The sequence below is a fragment of the Genypterus blacodes genome, unplaced genomic scaffold, assembly GCF_046128005.1.
Source record: "Genypterus blacodes isolate CSIRO-AG114 ecotype Tasmania unplaced genomic scaffold, CSIRO-AGI_Gbla_v1 ptg000053l_1, whole genome shotgun sequence".
Lineage (NCBI taxonomy): Eukaryota > Metazoa > Chordata > Actinopteri > Ophidiiformes > Ophidiidae > Genypterus > Genypterus blacodes.
In genome coordinates this window covers 4,975,001-4,999,925 of record NW_027466865.1, presented here as the reverse complement: position 1 = coordinate 4,999,925, position 24,925 = coordinate 4,975,001, and the positions used below count along the sequence as shown (strand labels likewise).

General features: G+C 44.3%; 2 protein-coding genes across 7 annotated transcripts in view; both read right to left on the bottom strand.

Annotated features, from left to right (window-relative positions):
• Positions 1-303: 303 nt before the first annotated feature.
• On the bottom strand, positions 304-19,978 carry LOC143001456 (ceramide transfer protein-like). Of its 5 annotated transcripts, none has more exons than XM_076151081.1 (17): positions 19,293-19,978; positions 19,017-19,151; positions 15,651-15,767; positions 9,284-9,391; positions 8,972-9,110; positions 8,264-8,350; positions 7,932-8,089; positions 5,506-5,598; positions 5,295-5,381; positions 4,976-5,068; positions 4,582-4,659; positions 3,856-3,951; positions 3,504-3,636; positions 3,329-3,399; positions 3,106-3,234; positions 2,691-2,820; positions 304-2,447 (listed from the first exon to the last, which is right to left on the bottom strand). In XM_076151081.1, the coding sequence occupies exons 1-17, from the start codon at positions 19,386-19,388 to the stop codon at positions 2,320-2,322; spliced, it is 1,878 nt and encodes a 625-aa protein (XP_076007196.1). In that variant the 5' UTR covers positions 19,389-19,978; the 3' UTR covers positions 304-2,319. The 5 variants fall into 5 exon arrangements, with proteins under 5 accessions (XP_076007196.1, XP_076007197.1, XP_076007195.1 ...); XM_076151082.1 differs by having other exon boundaries at positions 8,264-8,347; XM_076151080.1 differs by lacking the exon at positions 4,582-4,659 and having other exon boundaries at positions 8,264-8,347; positions 19,293-19,977.
• A 1,108-nt stretch (positions 19,979-21,086) lies between these two features.
• The window catches only part of gak (cyclin G associated kinase), a 20,352-nt gene continuing 16,513 nt past the window's right edge, over positions 21,087-24,925 (bottom strand). For both annotated transcript variants that reach the window (XM_076150680.1, XM_076150681.1), the window contains 3 exons: positions 24,746-24,894; positions 24,476-24,652; positions 21,087-24,089 (listed from right to left, as the gene is read on the bottom strand). In XM_076150680.1, the coding sequence (XP_076006795.1) occupies positions 23,988-24,089; positions 24,476-24,652; positions 24,746-24,894 (428 nt within the window). In that variant the 3' untranslated portion in view covers positions 21,087-23,987. The remainder of the gene's footprint in view (positions 24,090-24,475; positions 24,653-24,745; positions 24,895-24,925) is intronic.

The following is a 24,925-nucleotide window of genomic DNA, read 5'->3' as shown; positions in this document are numbered from 1 at the left end:
CGGGAACCCGGAGCCTACATGTAGACGCTGTCCGTTACCTCTTCATTTATGACCACATCCAAATTTAAATGGTGAATTTCAAGCTCACACCTGTGTCAGTAAAGACCATAATTTATTATTTAAATCTTGATGCCTTTACCATTTGCTGAAGAACATATTTTAATCGCTGAATGTAAAGACAATGCATATTTATATATAAATATATAGAAGAGACTCCTATAAATAAACTGCTGAAATATAATGTGTACCTGACTTCATTCATCTCCTTTAACCATTTGAAAAGAAAACCAAGCCTGCAATCTATCCTGTTGTAACAAATGTAATTTACAGAACATTGTCAAACTGCATTACATTTAGTGCAAATAATAACACTTCCGATGTACAACTTAGAAATATACAAAGTGTTTTTGATTACTGACAAAATATCCACATTAAAAACACTAAATGCATTCTTCAGCTGATTTTGCTCTTGTAATCATCTGCGAGAGATTTTTCCAAATACTTCCAAACTACCCCTCCCCCCCTTTAGATCAATGAATCTGATGACAAAGATTTGATTGCAAAGATTTACATGAGCGAAAAACAATCTAGAGTAAATTAAATCTCTTGAGGTATGACGATGTGAAATGCTGACCCTAACCCCCCCGCCCTCCCTCCCCCACTTCAGAGTTGATCAATGCACGTCTGGTGGCTGTACAGCAGGGATCACCGGGGGCTCTTTCGGCTTTGCCCCGGTGTCTAAGGCATTCTGGGGGTGATTTTTTTTTTTTTTCATCAGTCAAAGGGCTGAGAGGCCACAGCATTGTAGTGTAGCGTGTGAAATGTAATGTTACAGTATGACAGAGCGCAGGATATACATCATTAAACTCAGCATTTTACAACTTTAACTGGCCCAAGCCCAATGGCAGTGGCACTTGCACCATTGTAGCCACCATTGTGAGAGAGAGAGAGAGAGAGGAAAAAAAAAAAAGCCTTCAATTTACAAAACCGACACAAACAAATGGCCGGACAGACAGAACCCAGGGCAGAAACCCCCATCCCATCTCTTAACCAATTAAGGATCTACATACAGACGCTCCTGTTGGTCCTTTGTATACCCCACACACACACACACACACACACACACACACACACACACACACACACACACACACACACACACACACACACACACACACACACACACACACACACACACACACACACACACACACACACACACACACACACACACACACACACACACACACACACACACACACACACACACACACACACACACACACACACACACACACAACCACAACCACAACCACGACCACGACCACGACTCAGCATCTCTAAACCACAAGTCAATCAACTACATTGCAGGAAAACTAATACATGATCAGTTCAACAGCAAACAATGTGACTAAATTACACTCAGACTGCTCTGGAGCTCCAATTTGAAGGTTTCCGAGGCACATTGCCGCCGCGAGATTCAAGTGTTGAACACAGCGGATTCACATTTCTCACACTGGTAAACTCCCCACTTCATCTTTCCTCTTTGTACAATACATTGTGCCATTAGTGCTCTCTGAAAGCTGCTATACATTAGAACAATCTACAAATATAAAGACTTCCAAGAGAAATACGCTCAAAGCTTTAGGCTCTAACCCGCCGACGGGGAGGAAGAGCCGACAGGAGCACACGACAGACCGCCTCGCTGATGCTTCTTAACGTGATCATCATCTTCATCATCATTATTGTCATTTTAGCAGCCGGGGGACAAGAAGCTGTAAGATCTGTGATTAAAGCAAAGTCAAGAGGACAGTAATCATAAGAAATGTACAAAATAATTTACAAAAAAGCTGTTAATTGATAACAAAAAAAAAAAGGGAATTTACCGAATTTACATACAAATTGATATCCACGACCAACAGGCGGTGATGTGGCTGCATTAACAACTAATGATGGTTTAAACCCACGACCAAAGCCTTTGAACCGCATCCAATGGGACATCCTGGTTGATATGTTGTCCTTGGTGACGTAATGGACTGTATCTAGATTCTGAGCGACAAAGTCATGGACTGAATGAGGGGAATGCAGTTCTTCAGCAGGCAGTCCGGACCAGAGAAGGGGAAGCGTGACGATTTAACTCCGAATCACTGAAATCAACAGAACTAGAACCTTAAAGGACAGACAAAGCAGCAGCCGGGTGTTGGAAGGTCTATTAACACTACCATGAATTCTCTGTCTACCATACGATAATGGGAGCTGTATCACTAGTGTAGTTTTAAAAGAGGAGGTGTCCGCCTTTGCTGGTTGTGCGCTGCTCGTCTAGAAGAGGATGGGCTTCCCCGCCGTCTTCTCCTGGACGTAGGAAGTGAAGCGCTTCAGGAACTTGGGGTACTCCCTCTTGGCCACGGCTCGGAGGACAGAGGCCGGAGCCCAGCCGCCTGGGTTTACTGCAGCGACATGAGACATGAGACATGAGACAGTCATTAGAGAAGGCTGTGTAAGCGCCACTGTGCAAACCAGAGACCCGCAGAGAGTGCAGCGGTCTGTGGTGCCCCCTAGTGAGGGGAGGGGGGGTGATGCATCTATGTGGCAGGTAAGACAACTTCTGAACTCTGAGCACATGCTGGATCATCATCATTTGTAAATAGAGTATGACAAAGCCTTGTTGTTGTGGTTGGTGAGGCACTCACCGTTTGCGACGTAGGTGATCTTGCAGAGGATGTTGTCTCTGCTGATCTGCTTATCGCCCTCTGGGGGACTGACGAGTGTTTGGCAGATCATGGCGACATTGATTTTGGCACGAACGCACCGGTTTGTGGGCTGGAAGGTGAACGACACGCAAATTACATATAAAAGACGTGAGACCTCTACAACAACATCCACAAGAGAAGGAAGAGACGCTGAACTCCAGACATACAAAGAGCTCCAGGAGGCAGAGCAGCAAGACCTTGTGTAGTTAAATGAGGTAGATGAGTAATAAAGTGGTGCTAAAAGCCACTCTTTACATTTTCATTAAGCTTTTATGGAACAAGATTTTTAAGATGAGGCGGTTAGCTTCATGTGCTGTAGTAGCACACCAGCGTAGTGCAGGTAAATTGTTCTTACGGCGGCTTTGTCATGGTCCACAGAGAAGTTGCAGACCAGCCACGTGTCTGGATCATTCTCGTTTGTCGCCAGGATCTTCCTGATGGCGGACAGGTAGAGCACGTCTCTCTGAGAGGCGGGCCACACTCTCTGAAACACAACACACACAGGTCACTTACCAATATTACTGACGAAATGATCGAGTGTGAACGTTCCAGCGTCTTCGCTAACATGAAGGCTTTACCTTGTGCGTCTGGTAAACTACGACGGCGTTATCCGAGAGCGTTTCCACCACGTTGAAGTTTTCGATGGTGGCTGAAGGAGGAAGAGTTGGGGTCAGAACATTAAAGGTCAGAAAGAGTTTCAGTGTATCTGTGGTGTAGTTAGGATGCGATGGCGGCTAATTCAAGCGGACTCACTCTCCCAGTCCATTCGCACGGACGTGTCCCAGAAGTAGTGGCAGAGCTCGTGTCCTGTTACGCCTTTCACAGCGTGTGTAGCTTTCAGAGGGTCCAGCACGATGCCGTTCTCCTCCACTTCTCTCCTGTACACCTGCGACACAGACGGCAGACAAACGTGACAAACCACATCACTATCATCACGCTGAGGGACAAAAACAAAGGAATTCTACCAGATGGCACTTGAATGTCCAACTGGTTTTCTTTACCTTAATGTTAATTTTGTAACGTACAACTACCGCAAAAGAAAGAGCGTTACATGTTCACTGCCAGGAGCTCAGAGGAATGACTACAAAGCAGTTTCTCTGCTCACCTTCATCTCTCCTTCCTCTATTACCAACTGCCAGTTGGCATCTCCACCAACGTCCTGAAGAGAGTAGGTCATGTGATTCTGCACCATCTCCTCCACCTAAGTGACACACATTCATTAGATTCCTGCATCGGCCGATTCAGCTTTTTGTACACGAGTATGAGCTGGTGAGGGACGGAGGCTGAAGGGACGATCACACCCCCCCCACCCCAAACCCTCAGCATATTAGTTATATGATGCTAACACATGAAAGGAGCTACTGAGTTTGGGGCTCAACGCAGCATGTTGTCTACATCTGCCCTGCTGAGGGCCTCACACAACATCCCATAATGTATGATGGCCTCAAGTGCATCCGTGCCTACTCATGCTCTGACACACACACACACGCGCGCGCACACACACACACACACACACACACACACACACACACACACACACACACACACACACACACACACACACATCAGGTATGTTATTGTTTTTTGCACCATAGCAGTAGAAGGAAACCCATGAAGAGATGAACACATTGTGTCGCTCCAGAAACCTCACATTTTGCCCCCTGTGGTGTTTGAGTCGAAACAACCAAATCAATCTTTGAAACTCTATTTGACGCCCAGGGGAGGTTTGTGAGGAGGCGCTGGAGCGAGCGGTAGAGAGCCACATGCAGAGTGCTCTGGGGATGCAGTGGGAGGCTGCAGGTATCAGCTATGTGTTGATGATGTACGTTACCTTGCTGCTGAATCTGTGAATGTCATCTGAAGCACTGACTAGCTCAGCGGAGCACAGAGAGGAGGAGTAGCTATGGGGCTGTGGAAGCACAGAGGACGACGGAAAGAGAAGGTAGTAAGAGAGGTGATGAGGCGCCACAGCAGAGGACAAGAACCACCACCAGCTGAAGTAAAGAGTTTCATCTGAACACGTTGAGGACACGCCGACTCTGTTATGTTTTATAGGCGTAGCGTGTAAATATGTTGTCAGTGCAGAGACGGTTTAGAGCTGAACAGAAAGGTAAACAGCCTGCGAGTGGTTACAGTGCAGTTTTCAGACAGGAGAGATGAAACGGTCAGTAGCTACGGTTGATCTGGATGGAAACGAGGTGCAGGAGAAACGAGAGCTGGAGTACCTTGGAGGAAAATCGGTGCGTGGCGATGGTGGAGTAGGCGTCTCCTGGAGGAACCGGGGTGAGCCGAGTGTTCCTGACTTTCTCCGACTGGCACTGGGGGACAGAGAGGAGGAGTTTAGCAGAGAGACGACGGGAAGGTCGGTGCACGGCGACGGAGGAAGACATCATCTGTGCGAGGAGTGTTTGCGGCTGTAATGTGCTGCGTTTGCTCCACAGACGGAGACTAAGGCAGAGAAGTCCAAAATGCATTACAAACCAACTGTAATTATGTGTTCGCATTCATTCACAGGGCTGTGTGTGTGGGTGGGCGATGAATCACCTGCTCTTCTATCTTGTCCTGTCTGTCCAAGGCCGCCTCCACCGCATCAAAGAACTCGTCTTCATTGATGAGACTGTTGGGCCCCTCCTGGAGAGAAGAAGAGCACAGCAGCGCTGAGACGTGTCGGCCGATGATACGATTACACAAGAGGACGTGAGGAACTCGCTCTGCTACATTTCTAATCAATTTATCCGATCTGGTTTCATCTTGCCTCATAGTCCGGTCCTCCATAGTGTGACTTCTTCTTCAGCTCGCTCATGGCAAACTTGTAGGCATCCTCTACCCGTCTCCTCTTCTCCAGCTCCTGATCGCACAGAGAGAGCAGAGCGAGCACTTTAAGTGAGTTTACTAAATGTCTTGATGATGTTGAGGTAGTGTATGTCTGAGTGAGGTCTATAAGTTGCAGCATTCTGGAGCTATTTGGCGTTCAGGTCTTTGAATGGACCTTTATGGATCCCTGTGCCATTACTGCAATGGCACAAAGGAAACAGTTATGAATGCCACAATAAAAGCAAAACCTATCTTGCCGATTCCCAAATAGAATTATGTTACGCTGTAGAGATTCAAGTTAAAAGCTGCAGACATTTCAGAGTAAAATGTCATTCTGAGGTAACAGTGAACATATAAGTTCATGTGAAGGAGCGTTAAGAGGCTTTTCAATAAGTTTAGCACATTTGGGTCTGATTGAAAGCCTAAGGGCCTGGTAGGTGAGTGCCAAATACATCCAGAACGTCCCAACATATAAGAAATAAAACGATGTTGGTGACCTAGTTTGCACGGAAATGATGTAAAAATCCTGACATTTGTTACAATCGGCCGAGCATGGCATGAAAGCAGACACGACAGTGACAGAGCGTGAATAGAAACATCCCCTTTGCTTCCAAAGCATATCAGGTTATCCTCCACATTTGCGCAATAACTAACAGAATTTCAATGTGTTGAATCATCCCTGCCCTGCTGACAACGCTCTCACAACTCCACAGATTACATGAATCAATTCCACAATAAAAGAGGGATGAAAAGCGAAACAAAGCAACAGCTGTGGTGCAGTGGCTTACCCTGCTCTGGTGGTGTGGTTCCCAGTCTACTCCCAATAAATGAAGTGAAAACACACAGTACTATCAAGTAAACACACCACAGCACCCACCAGTTTCTAACTGTCAGACAGGTTTTTCCATACTGGTTTACTCACAGCCAGAGGGACACAAGCTGAAAAACTGAAGTGAAAACACACGACTGCTTTACATGGCACTACTTACAGCCAGGAAACCTGCAAAACAAGCCAAAGAGCTACTTCATCCACGATACAATCCACCATACAAGTTACCATGCAGACTTATCTCAGCTGAAACCTCCCAATGTCCACACAAAAGGTAGTGGACATTCCAGAGATAATTTACGAGCACCACACCGAGTTAAAGCAAGCAGCTCCAAGGAATAGCGACTGATAGTTATCATAATATAAAATAACAGAGGGGAAACGGGAGAGAAGGACCTGGAACAACATGAGGGAAGGAATGGAAGGTGTGGAGATAGAAGACAGGCCACAGAAAACAAACAGCAACAGGAGATCCTGTTGTCAGTCTGTGTGTCTACGGTGAGACGCACGGACGGAGACGTACGATGAAGAAGAGGCTGCATGTCTGTAGGGGGATCCACCTCTGCGTTTGGTATTTGAGCAGCTCTGTTCTCCTTTGTAGCGACGGCTTCCACAAACTGTACCACGAAGTCCGAGCAGTCATATTCCACTTCCCTCTCCGTACGGCTCTGTGTGTGTGTGTGTGTGTGTGTGTCTGCGCCTGGGTTCAATTGAGTGTGTCCTGTCCTGTAAATTGTCCCTTTTTTCACCCTATCAACACCAGCCCCTAAAATTCTCACACACAGGTAGCTTCAGCGTAAGAGCGTTATGGACTGAAAGCATTTCCTGACTCTGGAAATTGTAGGGTTGGGCAGCAGATCTTGAGACACACACACACACACACATGCGCGCTCTCAAGGAAGCAAAAAAAGAAAGAAGAAAAACTGGTTTGACAACAAGAGCTAGGCTGATCAAGAGATACAGAGCAGACTTTTCCCCACAAAACACACACACACAAACACCTGGATCTGTGACTCCAATCTCTACTCAGTAATATCCATGTATACACAACACTGAAACTTGCACTGAAATGCACGTTGAGTTCTGACAGTGGTTTTCCACCACTAGGGGGCAGGAAGACTCTGAAAATAACCCCCGGCGACAAGACTGTCTGTTTGTTCAGTTTTATTGCTGATGTGCTACATAAACACTTGTCAGAAACAGAGCAGCACAGTCTGTCCTCTCTACGCAACTTGTTTTTCCATTTACCACACCGACGTCAGACAGCTAAGCATCGTCTGGCTCCGATCATGAAAACGCCAACATGCAAATCGTCTGTCTTCTGCCCTCTTGCACCGCACGCGCCACTGACTGAGAACAAGTCATAACAGCGCATTTAGTGCCGCTTCAGTATGCCTAAATAGCTGTCTGTCCACTCCCTGAAGACAATAGACGACACAAATAAGTCTCAGCCTCAGTCCGTGACTATTCTGACACGCCCGTTCTACGTCACGCCTCGTCAAAATGCCACCGTGCCGGTGACAGGGCAGGCTTCTAACCTTGTCCAGTCTCTTCTGCCAGCTGTCCTCTCGTTTCATCATCAGCTCGATGCAGTGGGACATGGTGGACAGGATGCCCGCCGTCGTCGCCTTGAAGGTGATCGCCTCCCCCTTGAAGTCAATGCCGTTGGTGTCTTTGGGACTGGCCGGAGGGAACACTTGCACAAACACAACCAATGAATAATTCAATGTGATCAAAACACACATTTAGTTGTTTTATTTATTTATTATATTTAAATCATAATTTTATAGTAATTAGCAGTTAGGGGTACCAAATTTGACCAAAAAGCGATAATACTGCTTCTGCAGGTGGAAGCTGTTGAGACACTCACATTTCTCTTTGCTGCCGTTGTTGTTGTGTAGGTAGTCCCCGTCAGGTTTCGTTGTGGAGGGAAATTCGTCTTCGTCCTCCTCCTCTGCTGCAAAGAAAATAACAGCAGTCTTAGGCATATTTCAAATTTCGAAGCGTGCACCCCCCCTCAAGAGAAGTGTTGCGTTCAATCGCAGCGCAACTTTCGAAGTGCTCTAAAAAGGTTGAAAAACACTGCCTTCACCTGTGTAGTACACGTCTGCATGTCCAAAACTACTTCCCAGTAAGACAATCCCAGAAGATATAATAGTACCTGAACACATCGTATAGATTAAACTCTACATGCACTTAAGTTACTCCGAGAGCAGGTTCAATATGAGCCTGATCTTTCGTCTCCTACACAAAGGTTGGGCCTCTGAAATGAATCAGTTCACAAAGTGCTGCGTAAGAGGATATAGATTTTCGATTCCTTCCTACAAATCACTCTCTCTAACTTACATACAAAGTGAAACAAGTACAGGGGCTTTTAAGTCTATAATCACTTTCCTCTGTCAATTCAATCAGCATCAGCCGATTCCTTCTTGGCATTATATTCTACCGACATATCAGAACATCACATTTTGATTATGCCGTCACAGTGCAACATAACTGAGCTTTAAATAGAACTTAATTGGACGGTACACTGGATGTATACTGTTCTGGTATTGCTGCACATGTCGCTGCAGGCTACCTCTGTCTCGGTGAAACTCATCCTTGCACACGCCGTCGGCACAGGAGTCGAAGTACTTCTGCAGGGTGTCCACCTGTCTGCACAGAATATCCCGGAAGGTCTCCATTTCTGCTAGCTTCTCACGCAACCTGTGGCCCTTCTGAGCAGAAATACAGAAATGAAATGGGGGGGGGGGGAATAAACGGGAAAGACGTTACAAGAAGAGATGGGTTTCTGTGGACTTTCTGCGGCGAGGTAATGGTGATTGGTGTGGAAGACGGGGCTCCCTAGCAGCTGGTGTGTTCAAACACTGGATGGCGATGATGTTTTTACCTTGAAGGAGGATGTGGACGTAGCAGACAAGGCGCTGGCCGCTGACGTGAGGGACAACATGGAACCATGACGCCTCAAACTGGTCTCTGAACCGTAACCAGACTCTGCCTGCAATCCAGAGGGAAAGATGGAAGGAGGGGAGCGGAAAAGAGGCAGAAGAGAGTCGGGGGAAGAAAAGAGACAAGAAAAAGGGAGAGGCAAGGGAGAGGTGAAAGATGATCAGATAAATGCAAGACAACATCAATCAGTTCTTCAACTCTGCCGGTATGAGCTGCTTTCAAAGACATGGAGAAGGAACTCAATCCAGGCAGTCAGCAGCACCACACCTACACAGACAGTCTGGGACGGAGAAAAAGACAAATGCATCAACCCGGCATCAACACTGGGTCGATGGAACTAGAGGGGCACTCAGAGAGCAAAATACCTCCGCCAAGTCCCCCAATCGCGACTCTGTCTCTCAGTAATGAAACTGAACAGACAAGACTGTGATGTTGGATTGGATCTTGTGACAATTAACCCAAAAATGTAGGAAAAGATATCAAAAGCCGTTCAAAAAGAGAAAGCTAAATCTAGCACAGATGGGCGTGGCCTAGGGGGACCCGAGAAATCCATGGGGTAAAACATTGGATTCTGTGACTTACGGTACAACGGTTATAGAGCAAAACAATAAAAGTGGTGATTACATCGCCACCATCAGCCCAAATGCTACCACACTTAAAAAGGGTTTTCCCTAGATTATGTCCAACCTACCCAACAAGTTGAATGACAATTGTTTCCTAGACTTTTCTAGCATTAGTATTTTAGTATATTGGTAATAAATCATGCTGTATCCATCAGCATCACGAAGTTATGTCAAGTAGGACAACCAGAATTCTATCTGATATGGTCTACTTAAACTAATACTGCACGTGATCAGTCACAAGGGAGTGGCAACAACTTCCTTTTTTCCTTTGAAAAGCCAGTTTGTGGCTGGGGCACTGACTCAGAGTGCCAACTAAGCAAAAGTAGAACCTTTTGTGTCTGCACAACAAGCCAGAATGGACCAAAACAGGTCAGACCCGTTTGTCCCGGAAACAACCATTACACGTCACCCAGCCGGAGAAAATGTGCATCGATGACGCAACTATAAAACACAGTAAAACAGTGAAATCGGCAGAAAGAGGAATACTCTGATTTAAAGAGTAACGTGAGAGTGCCACCTGTTCCATTTTTCAGAGAGAACAGAGAGAAAAGTAAAGAGCTGGTAACAGACAGCGCAGAGCACACACACATTTCTTTGAAGGATGGTGCAACACAATAGCATTTACAGTATCTGGTCGGCTCAATAGCTGGGAGAGCCGAGTGATGGAGCGTTACGGTAGAGATCATGTGCATACCATCCTTGGGATAGTGTGGTATCCAATTAAAGTGACCGATTAGAACATGGTTCAAGACAACCACTGCTGGGATATGGCAACAGCCACTTATGTAAAACAAGACCGTGTATGTACAGAGGTTTGTGTGTGGGGGTCGCTTTTTATGTGCCCATAAAGCCACCAAAACAGACATTTAGATGCAGCACTTCAAATGACCCATCTAAAGCCACTGGAGACTAAACAAATGCTCCTCACCAAACAAAAACAGTAGGACAGTCATGTGCTAAACGCCACAAAATTGGCAATTTGGTGCCAAAAACCTCAACAACAAGAAAAAAAGATGAGCACCTAACTTGTGACTACTCGTGTTGTGTGTGAGAGAGCTGCACAGTGACGTGGATATTCATGGGGATGGGAGCTAAATTTAAAACATCCCTGCTATCCCCTAGGATGAACTTGGAACTGTATCCCCGCAGGAAAGATATATACTGTACTGTAAAAATGGGGAACAAACATCATCACAGTCTATGTTAGTCGTGTAGTCTGTCAAATTTGACTTTGACACACTGCACTCAAATACAAATACATACTTACTCTTTCAGCTTGGCTGCAAAATATACAGGGCAGAGATGATAGTGGGGCGGTGTCAGAGCATGCAGCGATGGGGATGGGGGAGGGGAGGGGTGGTGCTCGGGAAGCCAAGGACGGTCAGGGATGTTGACAGAATCTTTAGTGTGTATGGTCATAGTTTGCATACACAACCGCGGACATTGTGTGCTTAGACAGACAGAGGCAGACTGCGGTCATTTAGGGGTGAATTATAGGCGTTTTCCACATGGCAACAGGGGCTGGCACAGAAGCAGTACCTACTCATGCCACTGGGGGCATCTGTCCCCCGTAACGGCAAGGATGGATGGAGGATCGCTGATGTTGACTGTGTATTAGATTCATTTCAAAATGTAAAACAACACAAGTATTATAAATATGTTGTAAATATAATAAATATTCATAAAATATAATTAGAAAATATTGTTTTACATTTTGGACAAATGAAACACATGACATCTGTCTCTTGTCGGATAAAGGGACACACACACACACACACACACACACACACACACACACACACACACACACACACACACACACACACACACACACACACACACACACACACACACACACACACACACACACTTAAATTAAAATACAGGCTGTGATTATCACACTTGCACATTAGCCCAAACTTATTTAATTTACATATGACTTCTCCTATAGTATTGTTTGAGCAGATTGGAATTTGTTATCATTTCATTAATCACAACACTGTGATAGTAATGACATACGCAACCTCTTAATGAGAGAACGACCTCATTACACATGCTGTACAGCCCAGTGTACAACTATGCAGCACCAGCTAGATCTTTAAAAAAAAAAAGAAGCTAATCCAACCATGCTACAAATGAGAACAACAGAAAACATGCAAAGGAAAATGTTTGGAGCAGACATGCTAATGACAGAGTGCAGTGGAGAGCAGCAAGCAGCATGCCGATATGCTAAAAGCCCACCATTCGGCCATTCCAACAGCCAAAGCAGAGCAGGACACTGCTGCAGTCTTGTTGGTTTGCTGGCTGCAACATGGCCCATAGGCTCCCCAGACACACCCACTGTCCTGACAATTCAGAGGTTTAGATCCAGTATTCCTGCTCCTCTGGACACACCTCACAGAGAAACAAAAGGGAAGCGACAGAGCAGAAAAGCCATGAAGGCTGCTCTCATCTCACGGAGGAAAGGGAAGCAGCGGTAAGAGCGCAAAAGGAGGATGAGAAATGCTAAGCAGTCATTTGGTCCTGAGCAGTCGGAGGGGCGACAGACAGTAGCTGCTCCATGAGGCAGGGGAGAGGCAGAGCTGCATCAGCGAGTCCTGCGATTCCTCTGCACAGCCAAGCAGGTCGGCTTTCAGTCACTTCTTCCGCATGTACACACACGGACGCAGACACACTTACGTACAGACACTCCATCTTGCTGCACACATACAACAGCAGACCACACACCCTGATATGTGAAGCCTTATTATCTCGCTGTCCGTCTGTATTCCTGTTATCCATCGCTGGTGTCCTCAAACAACAGCGGAGACAGCAAGAGAGAGAGAGAGTGAGAGGATGAGTGAGTGAGTGTGTGCGTGCCTGTGTGTGTGTGTGTGTAAAATGAGGAGAGGGGGAGACACTGGTGCATGTATTGATGATAGCAAGGCTGGAGAGGACTGTTCGTGTAAGAAAGTGTACCAACTATGTATGTGTGAGTGAGTGAGTGAGTGAGTGAGTGAGTGAGTGAAAGATTTTGAAATCCGCTTGTGAAGCATGATTAGAATCAGTTAGCCAACAACCATGTAGACATGTTAACGTCCAGTAAAAACTGTACCTACGAGTTTATCCAACTAGCAACACTAATGTCATCTGAAACTCTGCAGTGACATCATTATGTCATTTCAGCATATCCTTTGCTGGCTGTGTTTAGTTTCTGTCGCCCTTTGTCTTAATTTGCATGAACATTACACAGCCTGGTTCTCTTTATAATTTTAGTTCTCTTCCATTTCTCTGTCCTTTCATTTCTCCCCCCTGTGTGTATAGGAACAATCTGATCTGCATATGGTAATGTGTTACACATGTGGACCCACGTAACACAACTGTGACAATTTGGCTTCACTATTATCACTAACGAAAAGAAAGAACACAATTATTCATCAACAATAACGCTAATATTCACCACCTGTACAACCCCACTGTTCAAGTCAGCAGCTCCAGTCACCGTTGCTTTGTCTCCTTATGCATCTAGTCCACATGTGTATCACATTTCCTAGGTCTCAGTGATATTTCTTTCCTTTTTTCTCTTCTCCCCCTCTGTGTATAAAAAAATCAATCACCAAAATGTCTCCTAACTCCACGCTCATTGTAAAATAAAAAAATAAAATTTCAAAAACATGTGGAGATATGAAGAGATGTGAAGATACTAGGACAGTAATATTAAGTTCTATAAATCGTGATAGATAAACTGTGATACTCCGCAGTGAGACGGGGCTACTAAACAGGCATATTCTCTTTGCGTGTAATCTTAGATGTCAGGTTGGCTCAATCTTTAAAGGTGAGGCGTCAAGTGAGGCCAGTTGTTTACTGCAGTAGAGGCCTGTGCGGGACATACAGTGTGTTTTAATCCTGCGTCACACCGCTTACGCATTTTAACATCGTTGTCCTACTTCGGGAGAGAAAAACAATAATAATGATAAAAATGAGGAGAAGGAAGAATTGAGTGATGGTCTGATGGAGATCAAACACAGCTGCTCTCCTCGGCCTCTTGCCTCTGCTCTAATTCCTGGCATTTTTTAAGGTGGAAGTAAAAGAGGAAGTCACATTACATAACTGATTTGTAACTACTGGGAAAGCAGCAGGTGGTTCTTTGCGTGAACCAGGTGATATACAACAAACTATCTTCACCAGTGTCACCATCTGTGCTACATAAACAACAAACTATGATCAAATAAAATCACCTGTATTCAACAAAGGGAAGTCTGGCCTGTGTGTAGAACTCTCTACTGCTGCGGCACAGTTTTCACCACCGATCATGTGTAAGCACCTTTGAGATGGGATCAGTCCTGTCAGTGACATCAAGAGTTAACGGCTCCAGAGTTCTGCTGCTGTGTGAAATGGCTCATTTAAAAAACTAAAATGAATTATTCATCAAGAGCTACACTTCAGAAATTGAAAATGTCCCTCCACCCAGCACAAACATTGCACACAATCAAATCTCCGCACAAAAACCCACAGACTTTTTTTGTGTGCAGAATTGGTATAATGCTTATGCAAATGTGGGCTGTTGGTCTTTTGTGATGTTGTTCATAAGTGGTATTTAAAAGCTGTCACCAAATGAAAGTGGGTACACACCAACGCACCCAGTCGAAACAAATTAGTCGCCTAGTAGTGAAAATTGAACACCGCATCTCTGTCCTAACCGGTCTTTGCAAAAAATAAGCACAATCTAAGGGGTGAACATTGCACTTCAAGTCCTTCTTCGGCCACAAGAGGGCAGTGCAGATGCATCCAGCTCTCTGCTGCAGGCAGATCTGCTTCTTTACTGTGTGTCAGTAGGACACACAGCTCAGAGACAACTAAAATTCTCACATGCAGTTGTTAGTTGTGCTAGAAACCCACAGCCAGACAAACACTCTTCGCCCTCTAAATATAGTTTGATCAAAGAAGTAGACCCCAGAAAGAGAATTCACAAGAATTTAGCAATGTTTGTGCGTATGTGTAACCTCTGGCAGAGTGATGCCAAAAATAGGAAACTCGCAATTAAGGTTCTTATGGCCAGGACGCTACAATTCAGCTCATTTGTGTGGATTCTGCCACACTGCATGGATAATGCATTCCTTCCTACTTACGCAAATACTACTCACCATTTCAGGTGACTCAGAAATCTCACAAGTGCATCATATTTCACCCATGAGGACACAACAACAACACCAATTCAGATTTATAAATAAGTGAATTACATCTCACACAATCCCAGCATGATCACCCTCAAATACAACCTACAGTATGGCATGTTACATGAATACAAAGACAACATGCTTGATTAATTTTATGTTGGAAAACTACAGAAATATCAACTAGATGTTATTCCAAAGTGTGCAGCTGTTGGGTATCTGATGAATGCAGTTACCCCCACCTCAACTCTTCACTCCTCAGATTCCTCACATTCCCAGGGTGAGGGGTTGAAAAGTGTGTGTGTGTGTGTGTGTGTGTGTGTGTGTCTGGTTGAATCCCTGCCCCACCACACCCATCATGCTGAAACATACCACAGAGCTCCATGTCTACGGCAAACTGCACCCTAATCACAATGTACCCTAAGAACCTGAATACATCAAAATGTGAATAATGCAGCACAGAAAAATAAACAAAAAGCAAGATACAGATCCAGAAAGTCTAGGTAGAGATTAGGAGCCAAGTATCACTCACCTTGTGCAGCTCTATCCACTCAATCCACTGGAGTCTGTGCTCTGGATCTTCGGCGCGAAGGTACCAAACACTGTCGTTCACACTGATGTCAAATCGACATTCATCGAACTCGTGAGGCTGCAGAGAGAGATGGCAGAAGCATGAGTCAAGTCATCGCAGGTCACCAAATATCTGTATATACTCAGCAAACTCAGCAAAGAAAATACCCTTTTCACAATTAAAAATGATTGTAGAAATCAGCATTTGACTGCTATAATTCTGACGTCTGTTTAAGACACTGGATGAGCGGTGACAGCACATTCTTGACACACATGGAATCTATTAGTTCCGGGAAAACCACTACTAAACAAACAGCGGGATTTTTTAATTAGAAACTGGTGTAAATACACTCGCAAGCACAACCCAAAACAAAACAAAAGTGCAACACTCGTCTCACCCAGTGTTTCACCCGACTCAGGCCGCTGACCGAGGATGTGAAGCCTAGAAATCCAACATTTCCTCTGCGATTGGGAGTTGAACACTCAGGTTGAAGAGCAGTAAAACTATGTTGACTTGATTCTCCATCCAGTTTCTCTCTGAGGACGCACTAAGACTACAGCTGCTCTGTCAGCTGACCTATCCCCATGTTACCATCATTTAATTACATGTGCTGAATGGCACTCAGGTGCTATTTCTTTTGCTGCCCCTGACAACAGCAACACATATTCCAGCTCTGCATATTGGCTGTCAACTTAATGCCACACTGCATAAAGTTTCCTGGGGTGCTGGAGCCTGGTCACCCCTCATTGTCAAAGAACAGGATTCCCCTCAGAGACAAGTGTGAGATTCAAATCCCCATCCAAGCTTGAATTAGAAAAGCAAGGTAGTTAAGCTGATATAATTGGGGCCAAACTGTGCACATTCGTGGCTTCTAGAGGAAGGGATGCCAGAGAAGATATTACAAGGAAGCACTGAAACACTATACATTCCATTTCTTTCAATCTTAGAGGATCTGGGGGAATTTTTCAGTAGCAGGGACTGGGAGACTAGACAAGAGTCAGAAAGCTCAAAGCAGAAAAGGACGAAAATACTCTCAATGGAAACCTGCTCCAGTGTTCAGACTGGGCCAAAGATTCACCATCCACGAGGACAACGATCATATGCACACTGCTAAGATAACGCAACTGTGGCTTAGGGACAACTTTGTGAATGTGTTTGCAGTCAGAGCCCTCACTTGAACCCATTTGAGCACCTGTAGAGAGACATTAAAATAGCCAACAGACCTGACAGAGTTCCAGAGGATCTGCAGAGAAGAATGGGAGAAAATGCCCAAATCCAGGTGTGCACACCTCATCACATCATCCCCAAGAAGACTCGAGGCTGTAATTGTTGCTAAACGTGCGTCAACTAAGAACTAAGTTGTGGCTCTGAATAAATGAATAAAGTTCAGTTTTGTTGAATAGCAACATATTTCTAAAAATATGTTTCACTTTGACTCAATATTGGTTACTGATTACTGAGTGTAGACTGATGACCAATAGTATCCATTTTAAATGAACTCTACAACAGAATAAAGTGTGTAAAAATGAAAGGGAGGGGTCTCAATACTCCCATACCCACTGTACTGCATATAGCGCCCATTAAGGACATAGTGTACATGGCGGGGAATTCCAGACAATAATATAGACAACACTCTGTACAAAGACAGCCTGGTGTTTGTCTACTACAGCCACTCAGTGTCGTGTTGAGCAGGGAGCCAAGCAAAGGCTACTTTCTACATTCCTGACTCCTCTCGCCACAGTCTCCTCACACAACACTGACTTTAGATATTTGGTGAGCAGAAGTTGCACGTGTCATGCAACTCTGATTACAACTGAGCCTTCGCAATTTCCCCTGCACTGTTGATTTACTACAAGACTGTTACACAAAAGACAGGGGTTCACCACACAAGCTGACACAAAGACACAAATTGGTGAAATAACCATTTTGCTATCAGTAAACCAACAGTAACCTCCTATGTTGTGGTTTAACCCCAGTTCAGAGCCATTTAATCCTATTGCAGAAATCACAGTAAAAGCAAGTGTTTGGCCTCTGTACTGGGTGGTGTTATGTTCAGACAGACAGGTTAATATTTAACCAGACTGTGAGATTTCAGGTCGTCGGACCAACAGAAGGCCTCAAAGGTGGAACATAGGCTCGCTTAAAGGAAATATAACTAAATATACGCACATAAAAATGTGGTTAAAACAGGGGGATGCACCTATCTCCAGTAGCCTGTGAAATCTGTTTGATGTGTGTGCTCTTGACTTCTGATTTGTCTTGTTCTGCTAAAGTACGGGGCTCTATCACTGTGATCTACAGCAGCCTCAGTCCAGGTTAATGTTCACCTTTCCTTCTTCAAGGAACATGGATTAAAGGCACAAAAGTTTAAAGGGGCCACTTTTAAGCTGTTTCCATAGGTAGTTCACTTGCTGAAGTCTGCAGAGTTTGACCGTTTGTATCTTATGTATTATATATGGTTTAGAAAATTTGACATTGCATAAAAAGCAGCACCAAACAGTGACAGTTTCCCGTTGTGATGTCCCTGCTTCTGTATGGTATTTCAACCAGCTGATGATACAGAAATGGTGCCAAAGTCTTTATAGATGTCTGAGCTGGTACATTTTTCCCTGTGGAGGCTGGCGAAGGTTGTCTCAGCGCTCCATCTCTAGAAAGGCTCGGAATCTTGATGTGGCATTATTAAGCAATTCTCTTATAGGATGTCTCTATCATTTAGTGACTGAATACTCTTCCATGTGGTCTTCAGCACATATTTCCAAGACTTTCTTGCTCATTTCAGGTGCGTTCTGGGTGCAACTTTGGTCCTGACATAGTTAAAGTGTGTTCTCACCTGCAACAAAGAGCCAGAGTTCACAAGGATGTAGATACGTGGAGACAACCTTTTCTTCCCAGACCATGGTTCACCAATTTGGATAATAGTGTTTATAACAATCAAACGTAAGAACGTGAGACTTGACACATTCAGTTTGCAGGAAATAGGAACTTTTAATCAGTGTGGGAAAGCAACTGCATTTGTTACTTTGTTTTTGGCTGTGGAAAGGGCTATGCAAAGTAGTTTCCCTTTTTTTCCCCCATGTCAACAACAGCCAATGAGGCTCAACACAATATATGCAACATTTTGAGGAATCTATCTTTCATTAGGCGCACAGATAGAGGAAATTAACCCATATCCCTTGCGCTTTCTCACAAAAATGCAACTCAGCCTGTTTAATGTGCTTGTCTTCCCGGCAGTTAGGTAAGACCACGGTTTGTGCATGTGCCCCAGACAATAGCACATTGATGCTCCTTCCTCATTCTGGGTTTAAAAAAAAAAAAAAACACACTTACTGTGATGACAGCTTTGCTGAGACACAGAGAGCCCCTACAGCCGTACTCCCGCTCATCTTCGGACTTGTAGTAGCTCAAAGTGTTGTTCTTTAACACGACCCATCGGTCCTGCCATCCGTGTATGTAATTTGTCCACTGTAAACAAACAAAAAGCAGAGGACACACTGGGTCAGCTCATCTGTGCAGCCTTCAAATCCGTCCTGATTAGTCGTGTTGTTCATGTGGTTGAATAAAAGTGTGTGTTGATATTTTGGTAGCATCAAACACGAACATTACCTTGCTCAGGACGCCTCCGAGCTCCACGGGCTGTGCGGATTCAGGGTCCACATCCACATCCTCATCTGAACCGGACGACGAGCTCTTTTCAGACATTTACCTCCAAAGCTTTGAAGCAAAGCTACAAAAATCTGATTTTGCCGATACAACCGCGGAGCGACCAACAGTTAAACCGCAATGGCTTGATTCATTTAAGTAACTAAGCAGACTTAACTTCGGGGTGCAAAAGTTAGTCACGCGTCAACAATGCAGTAAACATTAGTTGAGTAACGTTTTGTCTTCGTTCGTTTTTAAATATATCAGCCTTGCAAACCTAGCTGTCTTACAGCTAGCTGGAGCTGACAGTTGAGTTTCAAGCTCCCGGTTTTGCGGGCTTTGTTTTGAAAATGATGTCGGCAACAAACAAGGTTAGCTAGTTAGCCCGTCAAACAACGCAGCAACCGAACGTAAACTTAATTCGCCAGCAACTTGTTACCGTTAGCCAATTTAGCAAGGTGTGGCAGAACGAGTGGGTGACAAGGAAGGCCCTGACGTAAACGCTGTCGCCTCAACCTCAAGCCTGGAATGAGAAGAAGACTTTCCGGGTGCTGCGGTTCCGCAATTTGTTAGCATAGAGCGGATAGACTCGCTAGTCTTCGGCAGCGTCTGGGAGGAGCGACAACGCATCGCAGTGAGCCGAACAGTGACAGAGAGCAACATCAAGCGACATGTGCTGAACCCTAACCGGAAGTGACATACGAAGCCTTCAAAACAAAAGAGGTATTATTGTTTAATGGGAAGTCACATCACAGGGACGCAAACAAGACAACTCGGTAGCTTTGACTGGACAAAAACTATAACCAAAACCCAATGCACTCGCTCTCTCTATACCTGTCCCCAGATGGGTATTGATGTGACCCGAGAGGTGTGTGTGTGTGACTGCTTAACTTTAGCCATGCGTTTGTTTAATGGTTGTTTCGTTTCTTCGATGTACAGTACTGTGCACTCCTCACTGCATCGGACTGCATACCCCACGCTGCTCTTCTTGTGTTTAGTCTTTTGTGTGGACCCGTTTCTTTCTCGGTGTGTTGCTGTGTCCGTCGCTTAATTTTCATTTTACATTGCATTATTTTTTACTCAACTAATAAAAACAAATGGATACACGATGAACACATTTTATTTGTACCAAATAACAGAAAAAAAATACAATTTCATAGATGTGATGGGATGAGCTCAGATGGCATCACCACAGGGCTAATATTAGTCTATACCTGCCTATACAGTTCATGGTTGCAGGGGCGGTCTGGAAGCTCACCCAGCAGTCATTGGGTGAGAGGCAAGGAGCACCCTGGACAGGTCACCAGTCCATCGAAGTGAACACGGATGGTATCCAATCACATTCCCACTCACCTACAGGCAATTTTAGAGTGTCTTTTTCACAGGAAGTTAGTTCCAAGTTAGTCTTGTAACCCAGGTTTGAACCCAGGACCTTCAGTGTTGACCACCAAGCTAACAATGCTGCCCTAATACAATATAATTAAAATGTGATTCCATTTCAGAAAAGATGGTTTATATCTTTGAGTAATCACAATAAGTGCTAAATAACTAAGCAAAAAGAATTTATCAAGTGAAAATGTAACCTTACTGTTGGACATAAGGTCAAACCTACTGTATATGAAGAAAATAAGAGACCTGCTGCCTCCTACTGGATGGAAAAAAGCAAATGTCAGCCCAGTAAATAAACACAATACAATAGTTATGAAGCTCTTAGTTCGAAATAATTATCTCTCACAATAAAGACAGAAAGCACCAAACTCCTTGCCTCAGATCAAGTTTTATTTATCAATATTTTTTGCTAATTAGTCTACATTCATATTAGTATGGTGTAATTTGGTACAGGGAACACTGTCGTGTGTGTGTGTGTGTTTACAGTCTGCCTCTTAATACTAAGATGATACTGTCAAAGTGAGTTTCAACTGAATTTTCAAGCAAGTTTTCTTCTTTTTTTAACCTCATGTTTACTGGCCCCTCATATTGGAACTATAACAATATGTCAACATGCATAACAGAATCAATGTCTCTTAATTCTGCATCAGAGGGAAAAATAAGGGGAGAGACAAAAAGGACAAATGATAAACACGTAACTAATAACAATAGAGAGGATTATATATATTTGTAAAAGCACATACATATTAAGAGAGGCTTTGGAATGAAAACAGCTACAAAGAGGCTCATTGTGATCAACCAACAACTTCCCCACTCATACTCAGCACATTCAATTTATATATTATCACAACCTTTTACTTGTCCCGTTAATATTTATGGACAGGTCACTCTAACACCAACACCCTCCAGAAAACAAAAAATAATAAATAAGAAAACAGGTGATTTGATTGGTCCATGAGGTAAAATGTAGAAAAAAAATGTGAAACTAAGGCAATAAAAGGGAGAGGAAAAAAAGACAAACATCAGCGACAGAAAACATACAGGGAGGGGAAATGTGGAAAAAAATAAAAAGATTTTGAAACCAATGACAAGGAAGTGACGTCCCGCTAGGCCTCATTATGGACAAATCATGACACACTCACACTCATTGCAGACACACAGTAACAAATGAAACGATACAACCAAATCAAGGGCCCAGCTCTAATTTTAACAAAGCCACTTCACAAATGATATTTTCCTATTTACACTGAAGTGATTATTAAATGACAAAAAGGAGAAAAGAATCAACCCCTCAAAAATACAAGTAAAAGCAAAACAAATAACCAGATTAAATCGTCATATTCTCTTTTGGTTCCTTCACTTTTTAATCTCCTCCTATGCATTGACAAAACGGTTCCACAGAAGCCTGCAGCGGGGGTGGGCGGGGCTTACAGAGACTAGGAGAGGGGCTCGTTAGTGATGAGAGTGATGATTGAGATACGCAAAATGGCCATCGGTCCAACTCATGACCGCTGGGATGGCAAGTTGCCGCTCTACATTGATATCTGCATTGAGATCTCCTGTTTCTGCTACGAGGAAAGAGCACTTTGATAGAAAAGAACCACCATTCATCCATCAGGAACAATCTTCTGGTTAAGGTTGATGTAGAAGATGTGTTTGACGTGAGAGATTAAGTAGTAGACGAAGTAGAATCATTGATATTTGTAGCTGAAAAGAGCACTTCAAAAACAAGCGACTGCCCCTTCGGGGACAAACGAGGGCTCCAAAACAAGTGCACACCCTTCTTCAGACATTAGCAGGTTTTAGCATCATTCAGAGGAGTGTGAGTGTGGGTGTGTGTGTAGAAATGGTTGTAATGGTACAAGCAGCACTAGTAGTGTTCAGCAGGCAAGAGGCCTACAAACAGGCCTGTCTGTCTTTCTAGAGAGGACGTGGCTCAGCGTCAAAACCCCAGAAGGTGCAGCAGTGGCACTTCAAAGTATTATTGGATATTATCAACAGCGCCACAAGCACTGCCTTCACCCCCACCCCCCCACCCACCCAGGGTGATTTTAGCCTCATCTCTCTCTACTCTACAGACAGGAGAGAAACTTAATGGTTCTGTCCCTTCATTTGCTGCAAGTGTTATGTTCCATGATTGAACAGCCACATTCTCTACTTAATGAGACAACTAAGGTAGAAGAGGACACATTATTGTTACATAATTTTAGTTATTTACCCTTTTTTATAGTGCAATATTCAAAAATTGAGGTTGATGCCAAAATAAATGCATCCAGTAACACAAACCCTTCGATCCTTGACTGCCCTGAACATGTTTGTATGATTTTGATGAACCCCTCTAAGATGTTTACGTCAACAGAGCGCAACTGCTTAGATACGCACAAAGTACAAACGTCCAAGAAGCTACAGAGTGTTTGGTCAGCACGTGTATTAGGCCAGCTGTGTCAGGTGTGTGTACGCTGGCAACACTATCACAACAGAGCAGCTTTTAATGTGAGGGGAGGCCGTGAAGAGACAGTGCTTCAAAATAAGCCGTTTTCACTGAGTGTGCACAGCAGCACTGCAGCAAGGAAGAGTCGGAAGTGGATCAAATTGTTTTGTTTTTTTTGCACATTCAAGTATTGCAACAGGGTCACAACAGCCTCAAAATAACATGGAAATCGGTTTGTCCCACTTGAAAATGGAGCCAAATCTCCAAATGACAAGTTACATGACTGGTTAAGCAAAAATGGATTAAGAACTTACCAGCCACAGTCATGATTTACCAGCATTTGTTTAGTAAAGACTGTCATTTAATCACCATTCTTGTGGCAATCTCTTAATTCCGTTCAGTCCTTGTATTATCCAATTCTTTACCATGCTTTTCTTCTTTGTGTGATTGTCACCCTGTTCTCCATCCTGATCTTGTCTGTTGCAGCACCACTCAGAGGCAGTCGTGTAGGTAGGCAGTGAATTTAAGAATGGTTATGATTTTTCCTTTTTTTTTTCTTTGTTCTTTTACAGGCTGTTTATGAGCCAGTGAGGAAATCTTCGCTTCAGCCGGAGGAAAAGCAAAAAGTCTTCTTCCTCGACTGCAGAAAGACAGAAGAGGGAAGGAAAGAGGAAGGAAAGGGAGTGAAGGGAATGTAGAGAGGACACCTCTCAGAGGCTCTGCGCCCCCTAAAGCCCAATGTGGGCTTGGTCCCGTCCAATCTGGCCCAGTCTTATCCTGTTTGTTAGGCCAAATCCAGTCCAGTCTGGTGCGGTCTAGCTGGGATTCAGACCAGGTTTTTAGAAGAGTGCTTTGGATCCCTGATTCTCAAACTCTGACCAGGCATCATTCAGTTCCATGAAGATCATTTTAGCATACTGTTCATAAGGCTGGCCCGTAGCCTGGAGACAGAGACAACCAGAGAGAGACATGCATCCATCAATCAAGAATAAAAACAACTATAAAGAAGTACTTTCCAGTATACAGTATACAATTTTGCCATTGGACATGTTTACTGACACACTGCCTGCTAATGGCTAACATCTGTGAAACACTGTCTAGCGCACCACTCAGGGACCACTTTGCACCACCCGAGGAATCAAATCCTTTTAAAGCTAAAGTAAATTACTTTTAGAGCATGTTGGAGGACCTAGTGGATTTCAAAACTTCACTGTGGGTAGTAAAGAAGTGTAGCAGGTTGTTTAAATGAGGCACTTAACCAGCGGCTGCATTTCAGCCCTTGCTAAATGTCTAAAAACTAAACTTTGGCACTCGTGTTATACTGTACCTTGTCTGGATGGACAATCAGCACTGCCTTCCTGTAGTACTTCTTCACCTGGTCAGGGGTCACCAGGTCAGCCATGCCCACTGGCCTCCACTTCGTCTCGCCCTCCCACAGTACTGTGTGCAGGGTAGACAGCAGTGCTCGGATGTTACGCTCCTTCCCCTCGATCCAGTCCAAGATCTACAGCAGGACATGGATGGACGCATGATCACACCTTGGCTCAGTTTTGACAGCATTACAATTATGTGTGTGTGTGCATATTCAGTTGATCACCTGTAATTTGAGTGGATCAATATCTTTTGTCATCTCTTGTCTCCTCATTTCAGCAATAGTCCTTGGTCCTCTCTTATCAAGCTTAGAGGCAAAACCCTGAGTTGACAGCAGGTCCCCAAAATCATCCTCCTTTACCTTTGGCTTAGGGCCTGAATTACAGCAAAGCACAGACAAAGAAAT

Coding starts and splice junctions, on each gene's coding strand:
- LOC143001456 (XM_076151081.1), bottom strand. CDS start 19,388: ATGTCTGAAAAGAGCTCGTCGTCCGGTTCAGATGAGGATGTGGATGTG. Junction 15,768..19,016: donor TCAGCAAAGCTGTCATCACA/GTAAGTGTGTTT, acceptor CTCTCTCTGCAG/CCTCACGAGTTCGATGAATG. Junction 2,448..2,690: donor GATCACCTACGTCGCAAACG/GTGAGTGCCTCA, acceptor ATGTCGCTGCAG/TAAACCCAGGCGGCTGGGCT.